The sequence below is a fragment of the Lolium rigidum genome, chromosome 4, assembly GCF_022539505.1.
Source record: "Lolium rigidum isolate FL_2022 chromosome 4, APGP_CSIRO_Lrig_0.1, whole genome shotgun sequence".
Classification (NCBI taxonomy): Eukaryota; Viridiplantae; Streptophyta; class Magnoliopsida; order Poales; family Poaceae; genus Lolium; species Lolium rigidum.
The window spans coordinates 271,545,847-271,566,022 of record NC_061511.1 but is presented as its reverse complement, the minus strand read 5'-3'; the positions used below and the strand labels follow the sequence as shown (position 1 = coordinate 271,566,022).

Below are 20,176 nucleotides of genomic sequence, written 5' to 3'. Positions count from 1 at the left end.
TGTTAGTGGAATGACTCATAATATGGTTGTGTAAACATGTAGGATGGTGTGGCTTCCGGATGAAGAGTACGACAGGGAGCACCGGGCTGTTCATATGACGGAGAGGGGAACGGATCTTCACCCTTTGAAGATTCGTTACCATGGCACACCGGATATACCTTATGACGAGAGGTACACGGAGTTCATCCGGCCTACCGGTCTTATGCCGTTCATATCCCTTGTAAGCCGTGGGGGCCACACATGAACCCCTCGGCACTCACCGCCCTTGTCGACCGGTGGAGGCCGGAGACTCACACCTTCCACTTGAGGGCCGGCGAGATGGCCCCTACTCTGCAGGATGTTTCCATGATCCTTGCACTACCTATTCGTGGCGAGCCACCGTGTATGAACACAGCCTTCGATGGGTGGCGCCAGCAGATGGTGGGGCTTATTGGCGGGGCTCCTCCGCCGCCGTAAAATCCAAAGGAGAGAGTTCCCGCCGGCGCGTCTTTCTCTTGGATCGAACTAACTTTGCGTGAATGCCCCATAGAGGCCGACGAGGACACTCGGAGGACGTACGCCCGCGTGTACTTATGGTACATGATTTCCGGGACTCTCTTTCCCGACGGTGGGGGTAAGCCGGCCCATTGGTGTTGGCTGAAGGCGCTTACGGTGTTGGACGACCGGTGGAGTTGGGGAACAGCGGCACTTGCCTACCTCTACCGGCAGGTGATGATTTGTTCTATGTACTATTTTCCTATAGTAGTGCGCGTATCGAGTTAGTTAAGCACGCGTATGCTGAGGACATCTTGGACGACCCCATCCAGTTCGATGAGGTTGGGCAAAGCCAGCACGACACTTTTGCTTGCAGAGGGAGATCGACTTCTATTGCTTCCGAGCTGAACTTCGTGGTAATGGATTCTCTCACTAACTAGTACATCATCTAGATTGCCATGTGCTCGCTTAAATTGTGTATGCTATGTTTGTCACAGCGGACGGAGATCCGGAAAACCGCTGAGGAGTGCGAGACTATGTGGGACCAGAGCCACGGAGATGAAAAGCCTGTCGGACCGTTGCGGAATTTCATTAAGGTATGATCACCAACTTTGAATGTACACTATTATGTTCTGGTGGCTTTGTAACCGTGAGTTCCATGACGCAGAACACCGCACGAAAGATGCGGCGGTTAGCGAACTTGCTAGGTTGCCGCGAAGGCGAAATCCCTACATCCTCCTCTTCCGAAGAACATGTATGGACTATTTTGTTGCCGTGAAACATGTTCTTACTAATTTCAACTTTTGTAATCTCATGTGTTCATGTTTGTGCAGATTCCTCCCGAGGACGACCCAATTCCGAGTCAAGGCGTACTCCGAAGCGTACCTCCAAGCAACGGTCAGCCTACTGGCTGAAGCCAAGGGGCAAGGCTCCAAACCGGTACACTCCGGAAGATTATGTCAACCGAGGAAAGAAGGTTGTCACTGAGGAGGATGACGGGCCGCCGCGGAGATCAGCTATGTCGAGGATGAGGAACGACGAGCCGTTCTCTTCAGAGGAGGAGGAGGAGGAGGAGGAGGAGGAGGAGGAGGAGGAGCAGAGGCAAGCAGCAGAGCGAAGCAGCAGGAGCAAGCAAGCAGCAGCAGCCCAAGGCAGCGTGACGAAGAGGATGGCCGTCCGGAAGCAGCCCACGAGGACGGCACGTCGAGGACGCTACTAGGATGTGCTACGTGTTGTTGTGAACTCTATATTCATAAGTATCGATTTGTGAACCCTATGTCATTTCGAACCATGGTCTCGTAATGCTACTTGTTGTTTGAATCTACGTGCTACAATGTGACGTATGAAGTGTTATATGTGTATGTCATGAAATTTCTACTTGTTGTGTCCAATGTTGTACTCGTAGAATCGTTGGAGTTTGGTAGGATTTTTCATGTTTTCAACACAAGTCCATGTGTGGCGCCCTTTCCACCTGGCGCCACAAGTGCTAGTGTGGCGCCCGTGGCATCGGCGCCACACATGCCAACTTATATGAACCATTGGGTCCAAAACATACGTGAGGACAAATCTCGGGACTTAAGCCGTTTCGCGAGGCTCTATGTGTGGCGCCCGTGGCATCGGCGCCACACAAGCTAGTGTGGCGCCCGTGTCATCGGCGCCACACATCGAGCCTCGCAAAACGGCTAAGTCCCGCAGGATTTGTCCCACGAGATGTTTTGGGGGATTCCAAGTGCATGTGTGGCGCCGTTGGGAGGGCGCCACACATGCCGCCACGTCGGGACAGGCGCACCAGCTCGGCGGCGAGGGGGCCACGTCGGCTGGGTGTGTGGCGCCGGCAGGAGGGGAGCCACATGGACATGTGTGGCGCCCGTGGGAGGGGCGCCACACAAAAGGGTTAGATTGGTGAAATAGTTTCGCCGGAGGGTCCATCGGCAGCGTTCGACCATGCATATCGCAGAGGATCCTGCAAAGGAGAGGGCATGGGGTCCGTTGTGCCGTCCAGGAGGAGCGAGGAAGGACATGGCATGTCCTACAGGCTATAGGCTCGGTGAAAACGAAAGGAGTGCGGACGGGACGAGAGGCATGGCATGGCCTCCTCCTCCGGAGCAAGCAGATTCCATCTTTTCCGTGTACTGGAAAGTGGGAACCAACCACCGCACCACCACCGTCACCCTCCTCTCTCCCTTTTACCCTTTTTGTTCCCATTCCATCCATCTCCGGCCGAGATTCCCTCCACGCACGCACGCAGAGCTTGCTTGCTCGCAGCTCCGCTTCTTCTCGGCGCGCGAGATGGCAATGCGTCAGCAACCCATGTCCATGACGTCCATGACCACCATGTAGTAGGGGAGAGCAGAGCAAGTGAGCAAGCAGAGGACGGACGGTGAAAGAAAGATTCCAACGCGCGCCCTGTGTTGTCTACAGACACCAACCTCCAGCCCCAGCGCGGCGGCCGGGCCCTACAGTCACGCCCCCGACACGCGCGCACACACATGGGGTGGAGTGGGGGAGCCTGGCCCTGGCGATGGCGCCCCCCTCCTCTTCTTTGACAAAAGGGCGGCCGCCGCAGGGAGGGAGAGAGGGATCCAACGATTTTCCATGTGCGGAGAGGTTGCCTCGCCTCGCCTGCCCCTACACACCACAGCCCCCCATCCATCATCCTCTTCCTCCGGCCCCTTCTCGCTCCTTGTTCTTGATTGATTGATCGCCACCACCCCCACCCCGGTCCACTCTCTTCTTGCAACTGCTTCTTGATTGGTCCTGCTCCTACAACCCATATACGTAGCCGCATTGCCCAATTGAGGCGCAAATTTGGAGGCTGCATCCGCATTCATGTGTGCCGGAGCTACACCACCCACCGAATTGGGGACTGGCAGTAGGTGTAGGTGAGGTCCAGCCAGCATTAGCTGGGGGTTTAGATTTGGGAGGGGGCTGCTTTGACCATCTGTCAACCGCAGCTGCTGCTTACTCTGACGGACAGAAAATCCCCTCCTCCACTACTTGGCTGATTCGATGTCACCGGCACCCGGATGTCACTGCCGATCGCCGTCGTAGCCGGCATTGCCGCCGGTGGAGCCGCCTTGCTCCTCGCGGTGGCCGTGGCGATCGCGCTCTGGTGTCGGGCGCGCCTCAGGGCCAGGCGTAACCGGACCTCTGAAACCGGCTCCTCCGACCCTTCCACCTTAGGTAGGTGAACTGCGCCTGCTGCCTGCCTGCCTGCTCCTTGTGTCACACTGTCATCTCCATGGACAGGATAACAATGCTGCTGCTGCTGCTGCTAGCTTTCTTTAGCATTTTTTCAGTTATGCTGACGCGATGTGTGTGTGGCATCAGTGGAGTGGGGCAAGGGGGGCAGAAGCTCCTCGGCGCCGGAGCACCAGGGCGCGAGGCACTTCTCCTTGGAGGAGCTGGCGCTGGCGACCAACGACTTCAGCGAGGCCAACCTGGTCGGCGCCGGGAGCTTCGGCTTGGTCTACAAGGGGTTGCTTCTTGATGGCTCCGTTGTCGCCATCAAGAGGCGCATAGGAGCACCCAGGCAGGAGTTTGCTGACGAGGTAAACAAACAGTATGGATGCAAATTGCAGATGCAGGAACGACGTTGTTGTACTTTTGGAGTTCACCTCCGTTCTGCCATGCTCGCGAACAGAGAAAATTTGATCTTTTTTTCTGAATTTTATGCCTAGACTAGACTGTTTCATCATTTTGTTTTGATTTTACTGGTTTTGATGTTCTCCGTGATGCTGACTTGCGAATTCTTCAATATGCCTTCTAGTATAGTTATTCGGATTCAACACTTCACGGCATTACTACCTAAATTGTGCCGTATTTATGGTCAGACATTGAACATTTTTGTCGAGTGCCTTGTTTGTGGGGCAAGTTAGGAAGATCTGTCTCTTGTCAATAATTGCTGTTTGCTATTAAAACGAGAAGTTTCCTGAATTTAGACAGGGACAGATAAATAAATGCATTTGTAGCAGCCTAATAATAGATTGACATTCTTAACTTATTATTTGGTGCCCTTGCATTGTGCAGGTTAGGAGGCTTTCAGAGATTTTTCATCGGAATATCGTAACCCTCATCGGTTCTTGCCAGGAAGCGGGTCTACAAATGCTAGTGTTTGAATTCTCGCCCAATGGCAATGTCTCTAGCCATCTATATGGTAATATGTTATTCTCGTCAAATATTAAATTCTGCCTTTCTTCCCTGACTATTCTTTCTGAAGCCCTTGCACCTTTTACCAGATTCAGGGAAAGGCTTTGCGACACGGCTTGAGTTCAAACAAAGGCTCGCAATAGCCATTGGTGCAGCAAAAGGTAGTACAACTGGGAGTTGTTTTCTTAGAGAATGTCAACTGAGAGCTGTTGCCCATTGCTTTTATGAATTTAGTAAATAGTAAGTATAATTGCTGATTTACTTGCAGGTCTGAATCATCTGCATTCTCTTATGCCTCCTTTGATCCACAAGAATTTCAAGACGAGCAATGTACTGGTTGATGAAAATTTCATTGCAAAGGTGGCTGATGCTGGACTTGTTAGGTTGATTAGAGGATATGAAGATGTCGGTTCATCACATGGGTTTAGCAGCAGTGTCTACCAAGACCCTGAGTAAGTCCAAGTGCCGCATCCTTTTTATCTTCCATTTTTCAGGCCATTAGGCAACAAATAGCTAGACCGCTATGTTTCTGTTGGAGATTGATTTCTTCCAAAAGCTTATTTTATCGGTCTCTTCTATAAAAAAAACGTCATAAGTTTTATATTCATGTCTTGCAATTGTGGATGACTAGTGTACTCCTCTCTGTAGTGACTCATAACTCACTCAGTGTGGCATGTTTGTTCTTAGGGCACACTCGGTGGCACAGTTATCTGAAAGCAGCGACGTCTACAGCTTTGGAGTGTTCCTTTTGGAGCTAATTACTGGCAGAGAAGCTGCTAGCTTGGCGCCTCAAGAATCCAGAGAATCTCTGGCCCAATGGGTAATTTCCTTCGACATGTAGCTGTAAGCTGCCTAGAAAGAAGAATCTTCAGCAAGTTGTCAGACTGTATTTATAATATTTGAGGAATCATGTGAAACTTCTTCTACCTTTTTTGTTAGAAAGAAATAATAGAATGTTTCATTCACTGTTCCAATGGTTGGCCTATGATTAGGTTGTCTATGCTCACACTGACAAAATGTGAGCTATGTTGCGTTGGTAATGCAAATGCAAAGGAAATAAAGCATGAATTTCGCCAACTCGGCAATAACTAGAAAATACTTGTCTTGAAACATTTGCACTCTTTTTCTATGCAACATATATATATGTCGATTTTAGTAAGATTGCTTCTGTTAAATAGTAGTACTTGACATTTTATATGTCATTTCCTTACCTCCACTGAGACTTAACTTTAAGCAAATTCATAGAAAAAACTTAAAAAGAGAATTGCAGTTGCTTGTGCACCATCAGATTATATATATCCTAATATCCCACTGACAGGCATTTTCTTGTCCTTTTGATAGCTGGAAGCAAAGTTCAGTTCAAATGAACTGATTGACCCAAGGTTAGGTGGCGGTTTCACATCGGAAGGTATGAAAGAATTTGTTGGCCTTGCTTTCCAGTGCCTGAACCCATCCTCCAGAAGGCGACCGAAGATGAGGCTGGTTGCGGCTGAGCTAGACCAGATTCTGGAGACGGAGATGTCCATGACAACAATAATGGGCGATGGAACCTCCATCATCACCCTTGGGAGCCAACTCTTCACGTCTTGAAGACGAAAGATTGATTGCATGTCTGGTATTTGATGACATGATGATTGTTTGTAGAGTCTAGCAGCTGTTGGTTATGATAAGTTGTACAGGCTCCGTGTTGCTGCGAATTGAATTACCATGTATGGTTGTTTTTTAGGCTTATCATGGTTATAATTATTATTTGGTAGGAGAGGCAAGAAGAAATAGAGCTGTATGTATATTTCTTTTTCTTCCTCCGATTTTCTTTCAATGAAATTGTATGTAGTTTTCAAGTTGTTTGTTCTGTTTTAATCCCTCGAAGTTGATTTGACTTCTTCTGCTAATTTGGTTCGGATTAACTGATTAGCATGCATTGTAATTGCCTGCAGTTTCATTACTTGGACCATGTACCACCTTGTAATTCCTGTCAACTGCAATTGGGAAGGCAGATTTTTGTTCTGCCTATGATTTTCTAGGTTTTTTTAATGAGGCAAAATACTTGCGATTTACATTAATTAAGCATAAGAGAGTTGGTCAGTTTATTTTTTTCGATAAAGGGAATATATTAATATCAAAAAGATACCAATTACACCTAGCCTCTGCAACAACGCACCACCCTAATGGCACTACAGATGCACACAACCAAAAAAAAAATTTAAGAAACAAAAGTCCCGCTACAGTATCTCAGGCCTAACAACAGAAATACATCCACCGCCAAGACAACACCTGAAATACAGACTCTCCAAAAACGACGCCTTCAAGAAGGGAACAGTGCTCTAACACCGTCGTCGCCCGATCAACGATCTTAGGTTTTTCACCCTGAAGATAGTCCCCGCTCTCAAAACAATCCATCCAACAAGGTCATTGTCAGGCACAACCAGTTAAGGCCAGACCTTGGGTTTTCACCCTGAAAGGTAGGACTTTGAACTTCACATGTGTTGTCGCCCCCACTTTCATACCGCTGCTGTGAAGCCCAGAACACCAAGCAAGTCCCTCAACAACGCGGAGACTTGAACCTCCCTTAGCTAGTCCTCCCCTCCGGCCTTCATGAATTTCTCTTCTTCCGACTTCATCATGGATCCATAGTCACTTGATGTCAACATAGAAAAAGAGCTTCACGCCGCTCCCTCCAGAACCAATCGGTCGAAATAAAAGCATGGGTGCGCACGACCGAATACCACCGATCCAGCAAACTCCAGGCAAAAAGCACCGTTACATTCGCCGGCGGAGCCTTCCGGAACTCAACACTCTAGCCAAATCACGAGTCCAGGCCTCCGGTAGGTCTTCCTCTTCACGCAAGAGAGACCCTAGGACCACCACCTTTATTCAGGTCGGACCCCCACGTCGGCGACCATCCCGGGCTGGCCACTCCAACCCTCCACCGGCGACACCGTCGCCGGCTTCCATGCTTCTCCATCTCTCCGCCGGAACGCAGTGATAGATCGATAGATCCACCACCACCAACCACAGGATGACCCTTTCCGGCGAAGAAGGGGGCCACCTCCACCGTCGTACCCAAGGTTGCTGCCCCGGGCAACCTCGTGTCGCGGGTGAAGCCCGAGATCGCCTCCACTCACCGACGAGAGGCGGGGGAAATTGGCGCAGGCCATGGGCCTGACCGCCGCCCACCACAAGCCCCTGTCGGAGTGCTGCGGAGAGCCGACGGGAGGAGGGAGACCGCAGTGCAGGCCGCCGCCGCCCATCCCATCCGCGCCGGCCGGTCCACCAGGGGAGAGCCGACGGGAGAAGGGGGGCGCAGCGCAGGCCGCCGCCGCCCATCCCATCCGCGCATGTCGGTCCGCCATGCGTCGAGGAGGGGAGATCCGGCCGCCGTCCACCACGCATCGACGAGGAAGGGCCCCCACCGCCGCCACGCCCCGTGGGACTTTGCCCCGGCGACGCTACCGGCGGCGGCGGCGGTTAGGGCTGGGAGGGTGGGGTGCGGGAGGAGGGTGGGGTGCTTCGTGCCACTGCTTTGCCACTAATTTTTAGAACCAATTTTCTACCAAACATGATCCTGACAGCCAAAAAAAAAAACCTTGGTCAGTTTATTAGTAGGAAACCAGCCAAAACCCGAGAGCTCTTTATTTTTGGAAGAACTCGACTCACCTGCTTGTGACTCTCAATTCCAATTGATCGAGGTCATGACTCCATCAGACCAGTAGTTGCTATTTATAAAGAATGTACCTCCGTATGTCACAATTTTGTTGAAGTTCAGTTTTATCACTATGCTGGAAAAGCTAATGTTGTGGGTGGTACTTTAGCTAAACCCTATGTCAACTCTATGACATGAGGGAACCTTTGAGTTTTTGTTTTCTATATTGGCAAACGATGTAACCATATATCTAATTAATAAAATTTTACTGTCGGAGCCTCCCCTACAGTTTTCAGCTCAAAAAAAAATTTAATAAAATACGCCATACGACTTTCCCTTAAAAATAGAGCCATCAGCAGATGAGATTATAACCCCAGGTTTGCAGCCTCATATCGTAAACACGTTAGTATTTAATTTTTCTAAATACGTTTTTTACATGCTAAATACGCTCTTTTTTAGTTACAAGTACAGAAGTAGTATTTGTCATGTGCGATTTTTTTTACAGAGTCATGTGCCAATTGTCCTGTCGTCCCCATCAAAATGAGTTGACCTGACCCAACACCCACCTGCCCATCTCCACCTTTGCTGCGTCGCCGCCCAGCACCTCCCCTTCCCTTGACTCGCCTCTCCCCGGAGCTGCGCCGCTCAGCTCGTCCCGTCCTCCACCGGAGGCGCCTCCGCCAGCTGCCAGGTAAGGTCTCTCCCCTTCGTGCATCCCCTTCAAACCCTAGGTTTTGAGACGGGGAGGGATTAAGGAGAAAGATCATGGGGGACTGAGGCGTGCGATCGTGGAGACCTAGCTATCTGGATCGCTGATCATTGACCCTTTGTTTGGAGCCCGATTGGAGCCGACAGGATCATTCCTCTCCTTCTTCAGTTTCCATCTCAGTTGGCCCCAAACCATCTCGCTCCTCGCGAATATCCCCATATGTCCATGTATTTCCACTGGCGGAGGTAGGGCGAGGTCGGGCGCTCGCCCTAGCTTAATTCTGGCCGTGTGTGTTTGCGTTCGTTAATTCGTGGATGGATAGTACTTCTGCTGGATCCTTTGGAGGCAGAAAATGGAAAGGGAAAGGGAGTTGAGCCCGCCGTGTGGTCTTGGCCAGAGTCGATGAGAAGCTGGTGCGGGCGGGCGGCTCCAGACCTTTAGTCATGCAGAATCGCTCGACTCTGGAGACCGTGGTGCCGCCAGGGTCAAATCGAGGGGCGGGCGCCTCGCCGGTCAGCCGGACAGGCAAACGGTGGCGGCTAGCGGGAGGTCGGCAACTAGCTGGAGCGCCAGCGTGGCACTTCTCCAGGAGGCAGTAGCGCGGGCTGCTTTTGTTTCACAAGTAATAAGTATAAGTTAAAACAAGATCAGCTTCAAGATAGTTGAGCCTGTAATTTTCAAGGGATGCCTGGTCGTATCCTCTAGAGTTACCTTATTGGATTGATTGACCAGAAAGTTGAAAAGATTGGTTGTCGATATACAGTGATATACTTTCAGTCTCCTTTAGATTTTAAGCACTAATTTAATGTTAGTGGTAATTATTATTTACTACTATTATTTGTTGTGACTCGGACCTCTTCACTCCCATATTAAACTAGATAGAAATCTTATTAAAGTATAGGAGTATTTGTTTTAGAGTTCGCCCGACCTTAAATTCTGTCGTCCTCTGCCACTGTATTTTCGGTGTATATTCCTCTCAACTAATAGTAGTCAACTCAATAGTAGTTTACTCCAATAGAAGGAAATAGGGGGGCTTCAGCTGTACCCAAATGCCCTGCGTTTAAGTCAGCGCTGCATACTGCATTGCTTACATGATTAGGCTGTTTAAATGCTCCAGTTTCCTGTTTTCGGGCATTTCAGGCTGCAGGTTTCTGTATTAGCCACCTTTGTCATGTGTAGAGGAACATGCAAGGCGAGCCTGAATCATGGATACGTCTCATTGTGTGGCTGTTTGATTGCAATTCCATTTTGTTAGATGGGTTTGTGGTAGAATCTGACCGGACTCTGAACACCTACTGTAAAGTGAAAGTAGAACTTCGTAGTCCACTTTGTGTTCTCCTTGAGATTCTTGCAATTCCATTTTGTTAGATGGGTTTGTCGTAGAATCTGACCAGACTCTGGAACACCTACTGTATAGCGCAAGTAGAACTTCGTAATCCACTTTGTGTTCTCCTTGAGATACTTTTGCTCAACTTTTGAACTGTACTAGGCTAAATGAAGATCAAGTCAGTACCCATGGTTCAGTTTACTCTAGCTAACCATGGTTATGAATAGTAACTGGACCAGGAAAAGTCGCTACATGGATAGATATACATTGTCTCTTTGGCATGATACTTCAAGTAGTCTTAATTTTTCATTTGAAATATGGTCCATTTTTGTTACAGGAAACAATCTGAATTGAAGACAAGGATTGGTGTGATGTCTTTCCTGAGGCTGTTACCTCAAAGGTTGCCCCAATTTGTTAGGTACCTGCACATCTCACCTTTAAAATTTGAGCAAGCATTTGCTTTATCGTTCTCATAATACCTCCAGTTACCTGCCCACCATTATCACTAAATGGAGATATATATGTCTTAATTTGCTTTCTTTGTATCCACACGCAGGCAGGTGGAGCGAGATGTTGAGACTGTAATCAACGTTCTGCAGCCAGGTCCGATCGGAATTCTGGAGCACAAGTTCGCTGACGCAGAGATCCGTGAGGCAGAAGCCACCGTAAGGAGCGCAGTCGAGAATTGGCGACGGAACTCTACTCTGGAGAGAAATCCTGGTGCGGGTTCTTTTGATAAATCGATGTAGACGCTCCAGTGCAGCATCGATAGTGAAATTGGAAGTGTGCCATGGTCGCAGCTGTTGGCTTTGGTGTAGTTGATATGTTTTCTCTGTCGGTGGACCCACACAGTTCGGCATGATGTACCTCTTTCATGATCTGTTTGTGGCAAAACTTGGAGTTTCCTAAACTGTTCTTCTAATGTCTGATATTCTCAGTAATATTCCCTTGGTCAAAAAATGCTTTATGGTACTTCTGTGGATTAAATTGTTCGTGAATTGGGTTGCTCCAGAGCCCGGATGTATGGTTTGTTTTGAAAGGGTTACCAATTATTACTTCGTTATAGTTTCCATTGAACTTATTCTTTAGTATTGTTGGTTGCATTGCTGAACATCTCTGTAACGGTGTTCCAGGAAACTGTCTACCCCAGTTGAAATAACTGTTGAATTCTCCTCGTTGAAAAATAGTTTTGTGTCAAGGACCAGAAAGTAAACTGGTTTCACGAGTGTGCTTTTCCCTTGATTTCGTTTTGTTTATTTCTCTCGTCAATCTAAACACCCCTGAGGGTACTATCCATTTTATTCTAACTACAACATAGTAGCTTACTAGCTAAGCATGAAGTTTCTATCTAAGAACTTGTATTCCCTTTGCATTCCCTTATCAACATGAACCGTTGAGGAGCCAAGTCAAAAACAATGGAGGCATCAGCATTCTACATAACACGTTTTGCAGACAAAAGGCTCACCCAGCTTTTATATTCAAAGCTTTCAGCCTTCGAACAAAGTTTCCGACCTGGCTGGCAGGCAAGAGAACAAAAAAGGGAGAAAAGAACTAAGGATACCCCAAGCTTTCAAATGTACTCCATATATGCATTGATCATCATAGCGTTCCCAGGTGACTCGGCCAATTCCATCACGGTTCTCTTGTATCAAGGCTCATGCTCTCCCCTACCTCTCTTCTTGGATTGGAGCAACGAGCATGCAACATATAAGAATTTTTTCATGCACGAAGGCAACTGCTTTAACCAGTTGGTGGAAAGGGCTATGCGACTTTTTCAGACGAAACACCATGTCATTTAGCACAATACACAGCAACCATGCAATCGCAACCAACATATACGAAAATATGCATGATTACTTAGATCCAGTGTGAGCCATGCAAAAGGAAATGAAATCATCTCAACAAACACCAGACAAAACGGGCCATGCTGGAGTTATCAAAGATAGGTTCTACATCCTATACCTCATTACATGGTGCAGTGCACAGAACTCTGAACCTGGCAATTTTCTGACAACAAGATGTTCAGTAGGCTGCATCTGCCATCTGAAACACATCCATACAAACTATTTTCGGTTTCAGAGGAAAATTGGCCCTCCACAAGTCCAGTGCGTTTAGACCATGCAGAAAAATGAACCATTTTTTTGCCACCTCTATCAACCATTGATAGCGTACAAAACCAGAGAGCCAACAATTTGGACAAAACAAGTGCTGGTTTCAGTGTGGAGATACAAGTGGAGACATACTGTATTGTCTCTCTTGTTGTTTGTTTACACCTTCAAAATAAGAAGGAAAAAAATGCCAGACTGCAGTAAACGGGTAGCTCCTGATGATAACCTGAACACAAACGATACCAGAGGTCTCACGGTCGGTCGCCGCCTTCATCGTCCTCCTGCACCCCTGGTGCATTCCTCCTCTTCCGCAGCACCCCCATCTCCTCAATTTCGAATGTTCCTGCGCTACGACAGCAGCCGACAAAGCTTCAAGCAAGACAGATGAGGACGCATCTTATATTCATTGTCAAGCCACCAACGCATGTGCCATGTTACGGCAGTCAACAAGCTCAAGCAAGACAGATGAGGAGCATTATATCATTGTCAAGCAAACGCTGGCCATTTCAGTAGAAATGTAGCAGCGCAAAAAATTACTAGCCTTAATGTCAGTAGAATGACCCCAAAATCTCATTTATTCCATACTTATGCCACAGTGATTTTTTGATCCTGACAGCCAAACTAGCCGAGTAGACTACCAAGCCCCGATGAATGACAAGAACTCAAATTTAAACGCAAAATATGCAGAAGCAAAATTTTGATCCCGGCAAAAGCGAACAAACACCAGCACAAAAATCAAACTAAATGGTGATTACATCAAAGATTTTGGTTGATTTCCATTTTGACTGATAATTATGTTGGTTTTCTCGACTTGGGAGAAGACAATGAGCATGGAGAGACAAATCTTTAATAATGCTTTAGCAGAAATATTTTCATACAATCAGAAGAAAAATAATGCAAGGGAAATGCTGCCTAGAAATACCCTTCCCCAGACCCCACAATGTGTGGGAGCTTTCAGCACTGGGTATGCCCTTTTTCTAGTCAGAAGAAAAATAGAAATCTGACACGGCAGGAATATTAAAGGTAAGTTCTTTCTTTCAGTGACAGGTATAAGTCGATTTTTTTTTTAAACAAGGTCTAAGTTGAAGTTGACACAGTTGATATGGTACATCCAGAGTAAAGTTCTAATTTAGATGTACTTACCAGAGTTCTGTACGTGAAGGAAGGTCTTTCCAATAGTTATCCACGATGATCTTCTGATCCTCAAACCTGAGCTTCCAGATGCACAATTGAGTGATGTAAACACGACAGACACCTGCACAACAAGCCACGAGAAATGTTGAATGCAAGAACACCCGGTAATGATAGCAATGCAGCAGTGAACAAAGTGAAAACCTTAAAATCAGTAGCAGAACACGGGAGTTTGATTTATTCCACAACCATTCCGTGTGATATTTTGATCTTAATAGTTAATACTCGAATTAATCATGTACACAACCAAGTCTGGATGAGTGACAGCCACCGAAATTTAAATGCAAAGTATGGAGAAGCCTAAGAGAACGAACATAAGAACACCTGCATAGAAATCCAAAATAAATGGGTGAGTACATGCAACATTTCATGAATTCCGTCCAGGAAATAAAGAACCTCCCAAAAGGAATTAGCTGATAGTGATATTGATTTCCTCAACTTGTGAGCAAAAATAACAAGGTGCACAGAGAAACAACTATTAAATAATGCTTTCATAGGAGAACCATTTTCACTGCCCTGAGAAGGAAAAATGGAAGCATGATATAGCAAGAGCATAAGCGGAAGTTGTTATAATTGATACGATATAGCAGGAGTGAACTTGGAGTTAGATGTACTTACCAGATTTATGTACAGAAAGTAACAAGATGACCATAATGTCACTAGTGTAGCACCATAGTCTAATTCATTCCTGAATTATGCCCAAGTGGTATTTTGATTCTCACACTTGAACTATCCAAGTAAACCACCACCGAGTCTTTGAGAAGTATTGAAAACCCAAATTTAAATGCAAAGTACGTAGAAACCTTTGAGAACAAACATAAGAACACCTGCATAGAAAACAAAAACAAATGGTCAATAAATGACTGATTTCATGATTCTCGTCCATGAAGAAAATCACATTGGTTTTCTTAATGTGCGAGTGGGAAGACGAGGCAAGTGGAGAACACATCTTAGATAATTGGAATGGTGCAGCAGGAGCAAAGTTCCAAGTTGGATATACTTACCAGATTTATGTACAGGAAGGAAGGGGTGGCCACAACACCCGCATGTCATGCATATGGCAGCAAATGTGCATGTGTGATGAGAATTGAGTTGTAAAAGGCTAGAAGAATGTACAAGCGAAACCCCTCCAAGGCAGAGGCCTGTGTGGTAGATGGAAACAAACACTGATTAGATCATAATAATGCAAGAAAAGGGCGAGGTGGAAGAAAGCAATGAAATATATTTGTGTTGCTACCTTGGATCAGTCATAGTATGATTTCTGGGATGGTTCCCACTAAGCCTCTGCACTGCTGTATTAGATCCTCGTTGTCACAGGCGCAGACATCTAATTCTTGCAGTGATTTGGGGAGGACATCCTTGGGCAGTGACCGGATGGCTGGACATGAATCGACCTCTAACCGCTTGAGGTTGGTCAGCTTGTGCAGCCCTCCAGGGAGGTGCTGAAGCTTGCCGAAATAATTGAACTTGAGTTGCTGGAGGGAGGCAAGGAGGTGAAGGGCGTCCTCTTGCTCCTCGGTGAAACGCTCCATCTCTCCGTTCCCATAAAGGGACAGGTAGGTGAGGGAGGGAGACAGGAAGCTGCAGGTGGGCACTGCAAGGAGTCCCATGGCGTCATCTGTACTGAGCATTTGCAGTTTGGAAGAACAAACTGCAGGGGGTGGAACAAGCTGCTCTTCTCCTCCATCATCCTGCAGCAGCAGCTGCCTGGGATTGGCATCCCATCCATCAAAGAATCTAGGGCTGCCACAGACGTATAATTCTCTGAGCTGCCCCCCGGCGACAAGGAGAGGCTCCATGCCATTGCATCTTAGATCATTTCCGCAACACCACAATTCTAATTGGGTGAGGGAGGTGAGGTTCGAGAGGGGATCCAGCATCCCCATGCCTTCCACACCATTAAGACTGAGGTTTTGCAGAGAAGATGGGAAAAGGCAGCAGGAAAACAAGCTGATGGCAGATAGAAACTTGGGGGAGTAAATAACATGTAAGCTCTGGAGGGATCGCAGGGTTTGGAGCCCTCTTTGTCCTCCTCCTCTGGCAGGAAGAGAAGTTGAAGGGTCCACCAGAACCAGCTCTCGGCATCCGTCGATGTACAACTCCCGCAGCGAGTCAGAGAGATGGGCCGGTAAGAGCAGCAGCCCATCTTCTTCCACCTCTGATGTTGCTGGCATTGTCCTGCCTCCTTCTTTGACCTCTGATGCTGCTGCTGACGTTGTGTGTTGCTGCACATCCACCCCCACTGCCAGCTGTGTTATCTTTGTACAGCTGCTGATCCCCAATATGGAGAGTCTTGGGAGGTGGGTGAGAAGCTCTGTCAATTCCTTCCCACTAGCACCACGATATTCTCGGACCACAAGACACTCAACAGGCAGTTGCCATTCAACATCACCCTCACCTAATGGCCCAACTAGACCATATAAACTGTCTGCATCCAGTTTCTTCAGAGAGGTTAGCATCCGAAGGTGCTTCGACTCCAGAGGTGGGCACTCCCGGAGTGTCAGCTGCTCAAGACCTGTCAAGTTATTGAATGCTAACACCTGATCTAAGCTCTGCAGATCATCCTTCCCAATAATAGACACATCGGATGATTCTGAGGAGTACTGAAACTTTTCTAGTAGCTTTACACCTCCAAGCTTAACAGAACGCAGAGTTTTGGTCCAGGGGATATAAGGCGCTAAGAATTCTGGACATTTTTTTATGATAAGATTTTGCAGTTTAGGAAACCAATCAATGGTCCCGTCTTGATCTGGTTTAGGGGAAACAATGTGGTTTGAAAGTGGCAGCCCCAAGAGTTTAGGGCAGCCTCTTATAATCAGTAGTTGCAAAAGAGGAAACATATGAGCCTCCTGCGATGGTACCCAGTTTTCGAAATTTCCCAAGCCAACAAGTTCAAGCCTTATTAGCCTGCAAAAGCTTTGCTCTATCACAAACTCCTTCGTTAAGGCAATATCGTACAATTTTAATGTATCAAGACCGTGCATCTTCCCTAAAGAAGGGAGACATTTCCAAGAAACACCAACGAGATGAAGAGATTGAAGAGCTTCAACAGTGAGATTATCACCCAGCCATGTTGGACAAGAAGGACCTCCATGCCCTCTAATGCACAACTCTTCAAGATATCTATGTGGTTGAAGGCTCTCAAGGACGACTGCTTCCACACCAGGCTCAGTATAACACCGCTCACTATCCCAATCTAATGTTAACCTCTCCAAGTAGTTTTTCTCTATCAGTTTTACTTTAGCTGCTTCTTCTCTCGTGTGTATATTCTCAAGGTTATAGATGCCAAGCTCCCTTAGTTCGGTCAAATGCTCTAGTTGCCTTGGTTCAAATCCTTCACTTTCTTTATTGGCTCTAAATATCTTTAACTCTTCTAAGAGTACAAGTTTTCCCACGTTAAGCATATCAGAATGCAACTCATCACTTGGGGCATAAAAATGACGCAATTTTGCAAGGTTGCTCATGTCTTTGGGCAAATCACAACAACCATACCAATGTCCTAGATCCAGAATCCTCAAATGATAAAATCTAGAAATGGCAAGTGGTAAATGCATATCCCTCCCATATTTTGTCCCCAGACATAGGTATCGTAGGTGGACAAGTTCTGAAAAGTTATTTAACACGGACTCCACAGAAGATGGCATGTTAACCAAATGGAGAAAGCGAAGAGCCTTTGCTTCCCCAAACAAATCACCCAAAGTGTTGACAAAACTTTCATCTATTTCTCCAAATAACATCAAAGTATGCAATTGTTTAACCTTCAATCGTGTCTTCAGCTTTCTTAATTGGCTATTAAAGTTTTCACGAGACACTGTATCATCATCATCATCATCTATGATTATAGACAAGTGACGGATGGATGGCTGAATGTATACTGATCCCGCATTGGAGCGATGTAAACTAATACAGTCACGGGATGCAACTTGCAATGCTAAATCATGTAGCAGGTCATGCATAACATACCACGGAGAATCATAAATTCCCTCTATGAAAAATCCATGCGCGACCAAATCATTTAAATTGCTCAAAGCGATGTCTTCAAATGTTCGGTTTTGAGCATCAGGTTGTAAGATATCTAGTCCTATCCAAAAATTGATCAGATATCCGCCACTGAACTTAAAATCTTCAGGAAACAGTGCTGAATAGAGAAAACATTGTTGCAACTGGAAAGGGAGATAGTCATAGCTAAGCTTCAAGGCAGGCATAATGTCATTGACACCGGTCTGAGTCTCCCATTCTTTACTTTCTAGGATCCTTCTCCAATGACGCAAATTAAGGTCCTTTCTCAGTAATCTCCCAACAGTTTTTGCTGCAAGCGGGGATCCCTTTAGTTTTACCATTATCTTATCTCCAATCTCAAGAAGAAAACCGTGATCCCTTCTACGCTGGTCATCACCAAAGACAAATGCATGGAATAATTCTCTAAAATATTTAGATTCTAAACCTTCCAACTCTATTGAATGGTCATTTGTCCCAACCATCTGTGCTATTGCTGGAAATCGAGTTGTCACTAGAATCATGCTACCCTTTTCTTGTGATGTTTTGAGTGGCAGTAATAACCTTTCCCAGTCATCCTCATTACTGCACTCCCACATATCATCCAATACAATCAAGAACCTTTTGGATTTTAATCGTTTTTCAATCAGCTCTTCTGGTCTATACCCCTTTTCCCCTTCAACTGGAGGGAGGTATTTTTTAATATCTTCAAGCAGCTTATTCAGATTGAAACTGAGGGATACACATACCCAAATCACTACCTGAAAATGATTTTGCACTTCTTTGTTGTGATATATGTGTTGTATGAGAGTTGTCTTCCCTATTCCCCCTGGACCAACAATCGGAAGAACAGTTAGATCCTTGATACGGTATTTACCCTTGGTCATATCATATATGATGCTATTCACGATATTGTCCCTCCCATACAATTTTGGCTCTATACTTTGACCGGTGGTGATGGGACGATTATGGGCAATATCTGGGACAGTGATACGGTCACAACTCTGCAGAATCTTGGTAACCTCTCTGCGCACAGGCTGCAGTTGCTCTACAATGTGCTTCATTCTTTCAGAGAAGTCAACCCTATTAAACCCCAAAAATGGTGTTTCTTGCGAATGCTCAATCTGGGGCGGACCATAAAGAGTTGACTGGCCAGAATTATCATCATGAACATGTGGGGAAGATGAGTGAGGGAGAAGTTTACCGAGCTTGGGCATGCATCCACTGACCTTCTCCTCATCAGCCTGATTGGCGTTTGGCACCGAGGAGGAACTGCCATGTGACCTCTGCCTAGCACGTGGCCAATAGCAGCAGCCGACCCGCTGTCTTGCATCTTCTAGTACTTGTCCAGGTTCAGCAGGGGCGGCAGCAGAGGATAAACCAAGCACAGCTCTGGCAGTGTGACGAGCATTGAGGGCAAGGTCATGGATGCCACCCTTGGCATGATGGTCTGCAGCGTCGTACGTGTCGTGGAGCTCGTCGTGGATGCGGAAGTAGTCCAGCTCGTCCAACAAGTCCTCGGCACAGCTCGCCGAGTCCCGCAGCTTCCATAGCAACTCCTCCATGGCCTGGCCGCCGATGTGCTTGCGGCTGGCGGTTTCGAGCGTGGCCTTCACGAGTAGCAGTTCTGTTCCCAGGGCCTCAACGTTGAGGCCCAGGTTCTTGCTGTTATCCCAATCCCCCAGCACGCCATTGGCAACGGGAGCCAGTGCCTTGCCCACCACCCATAGCGCTGCACTGATGAGCGCATTCATCCTCTAGACTCCTCAGGCGCGCCACACACAAAAGATCTCTCAGTGTGTACGGTATCTGCTGCACTGGCCTGCATCCATGAATCAAAAAGAGTTCATCCGTAAATACAGCTGCCGTCACCAATCACGTACCAGTAAACAGTAATTACAATGAAAGAAATCAAAATTAACTTTATAAGTTGTAGCTTGCAACCAGATGTTAGGAACACATATGTAGATCAAGCGTGGAGACAACACACCACCCATAATGCTGTCACCCAATTTTTACCTTCGTTTACATACCAAACTAACATGATATACTTTGGGACCTGTCAAATATTACAACGCCCCCCCCTAAACTTGTTTTTCAGTAATGTCCACCCGGTTCCTGGTAGCTATATCGAAAATTGATGAAAGATGGACAACTAAAGCTATTTGCTCTAAACAAACGTCATTCTGCTTAATCAGCAATTGAGTACTACCAAAGATTATTGACATAGCACTATTGGTAGGAGGAAATCAGTCCACCAAGACGAGTTGCAGTACTAGCAACTAGTAAGAGTGCGGTTAGCTCACCGCGTCGCCTTCCTCGAGAGGCCTCTCTACGTAGCACGAGGAGAGGAACGGCACGAGCGCGACCAACGCCGTCCAGCACGCCGAGTCATCGCGGTGCTACTGGTCTGAGATCCCACCGCCGCGGGCCACGGACCTAGGGTCCTAGGGGTTAGCCGCCGGTGTGGAAACTTGGGAACAAACCAAGGAGAGAACGCTGGCGTGGTCGCCGGGGTCGATTCGATTGGTGGCGGAGCGGCCGTGCCGGAATTGAGCTGTGGGTGGCGGAGGTGTCAG

At 47.1% G+C, this 20,176-nt stretch overlaps 3 protein-coding genes across 8 annotated transcripts; 2 read left to right on the top strand and 1 right to left on the bottom strand.

Moving 5' to 3' along the window:
* Nucleotides 1-3,500: 3,500 nt before the first annotated feature.
* LOC124650581 (probable leucine-rich repeat receptor-like protein kinase At5g49770) lies at nucleotides 3,501-6,459 on the top strand. Its single transcript, XM_047190093.1, has 7 exons — nucleotides 3,501-3,657; nucleotides 3,805-4,025; nucleotides 4,504-4,630; nucleotides 4,713-4,784; nucleotides 4,892-5,075; nucleotides 5,311-5,443; nucleotides 5,965-6,459. Exons 1-7 carry the CDS (start codon nucleotides 3,501-3,503, stop codon nucleotides 6,211-6,213), a joined length of 1,143 nt encoding a protein of 380 aa, XP_047046049.1. The 3' UTR covers nucleotides 6,214-6,459.
* Nucleotides 6,460-8,839: 2,380 nt separating this feature from the next.
* Nucleotides 8,840-11,274, top strand: LOC124650579. Its single transcript, XM_047190092.1, has 3 exons — nucleotides 8,840-8,957; nucleotides 10,640-10,720; nucleotides 10,859-11,274. The coding sequence occupies exons 2-3, from the start codon at nucleotides 10,674-10,676 to the stop codon at nucleotides 11,049-11,051; spliced, it is 240 nt and encodes a 79-aa protein (XP_047046048.1). The 5' UTR covers nucleotides 8,840-8,957; nucleotides 10,640-10,673; the 3' UTR covers nucleotides 11,052-11,274.
* A 1,151-nt stretch (nucleotides 11,275-12,425) lies between these two features.
* LOC124707749 (putative disease resistance protein RGA3) lies at nucleotides 12,426-19,495 on the bottom strand. 6 transcript variants are annotated; one of them, XM_047239428.1, is made up of 6 exons: nucleotides 14,839-19,495; nucleotides 14,606-14,743; nucleotides 14,220-14,428; nucleotides 13,746-13,925; nucleotides 13,554-13,665; nucleotides 12,426-12,779 (listed from the first exon to the last, which is right to left on the bottom strand). In XM_047239428.1, exon 1 carries the CDS (start codon nucleotides 19,349-19,351, stop codon nucleotides 14,849-14,851), a length of 4,503 nt encoding a protein of 1,500 aa, XP_047095384.1. In that variant the 5' UTR covers nucleotides 19,352-19,495; the 3' UTR covers nucleotides 12,426-12,779; nucleotides 13,554-13,665; nucleotides 13,746-13,925; nucleotides 14,220-14,428; nucleotides 14,606-14,743; nucleotides 14,839-14,848. The 6 variants fall into 6 exon arrangements, with proteins under 6 accessions (XP_047095384.1, XP_047095385.1, XP_047095386.1 ...); XM_047239429.1 differs by having other exon boundaries at nucleotides 12,426-12,758; XM_047239430.1 differs by having other exon boundaries at nucleotides 12,426-12,753.
* Nucleotides 19,496-20,176: the final 681 nt, after the last annotated feature.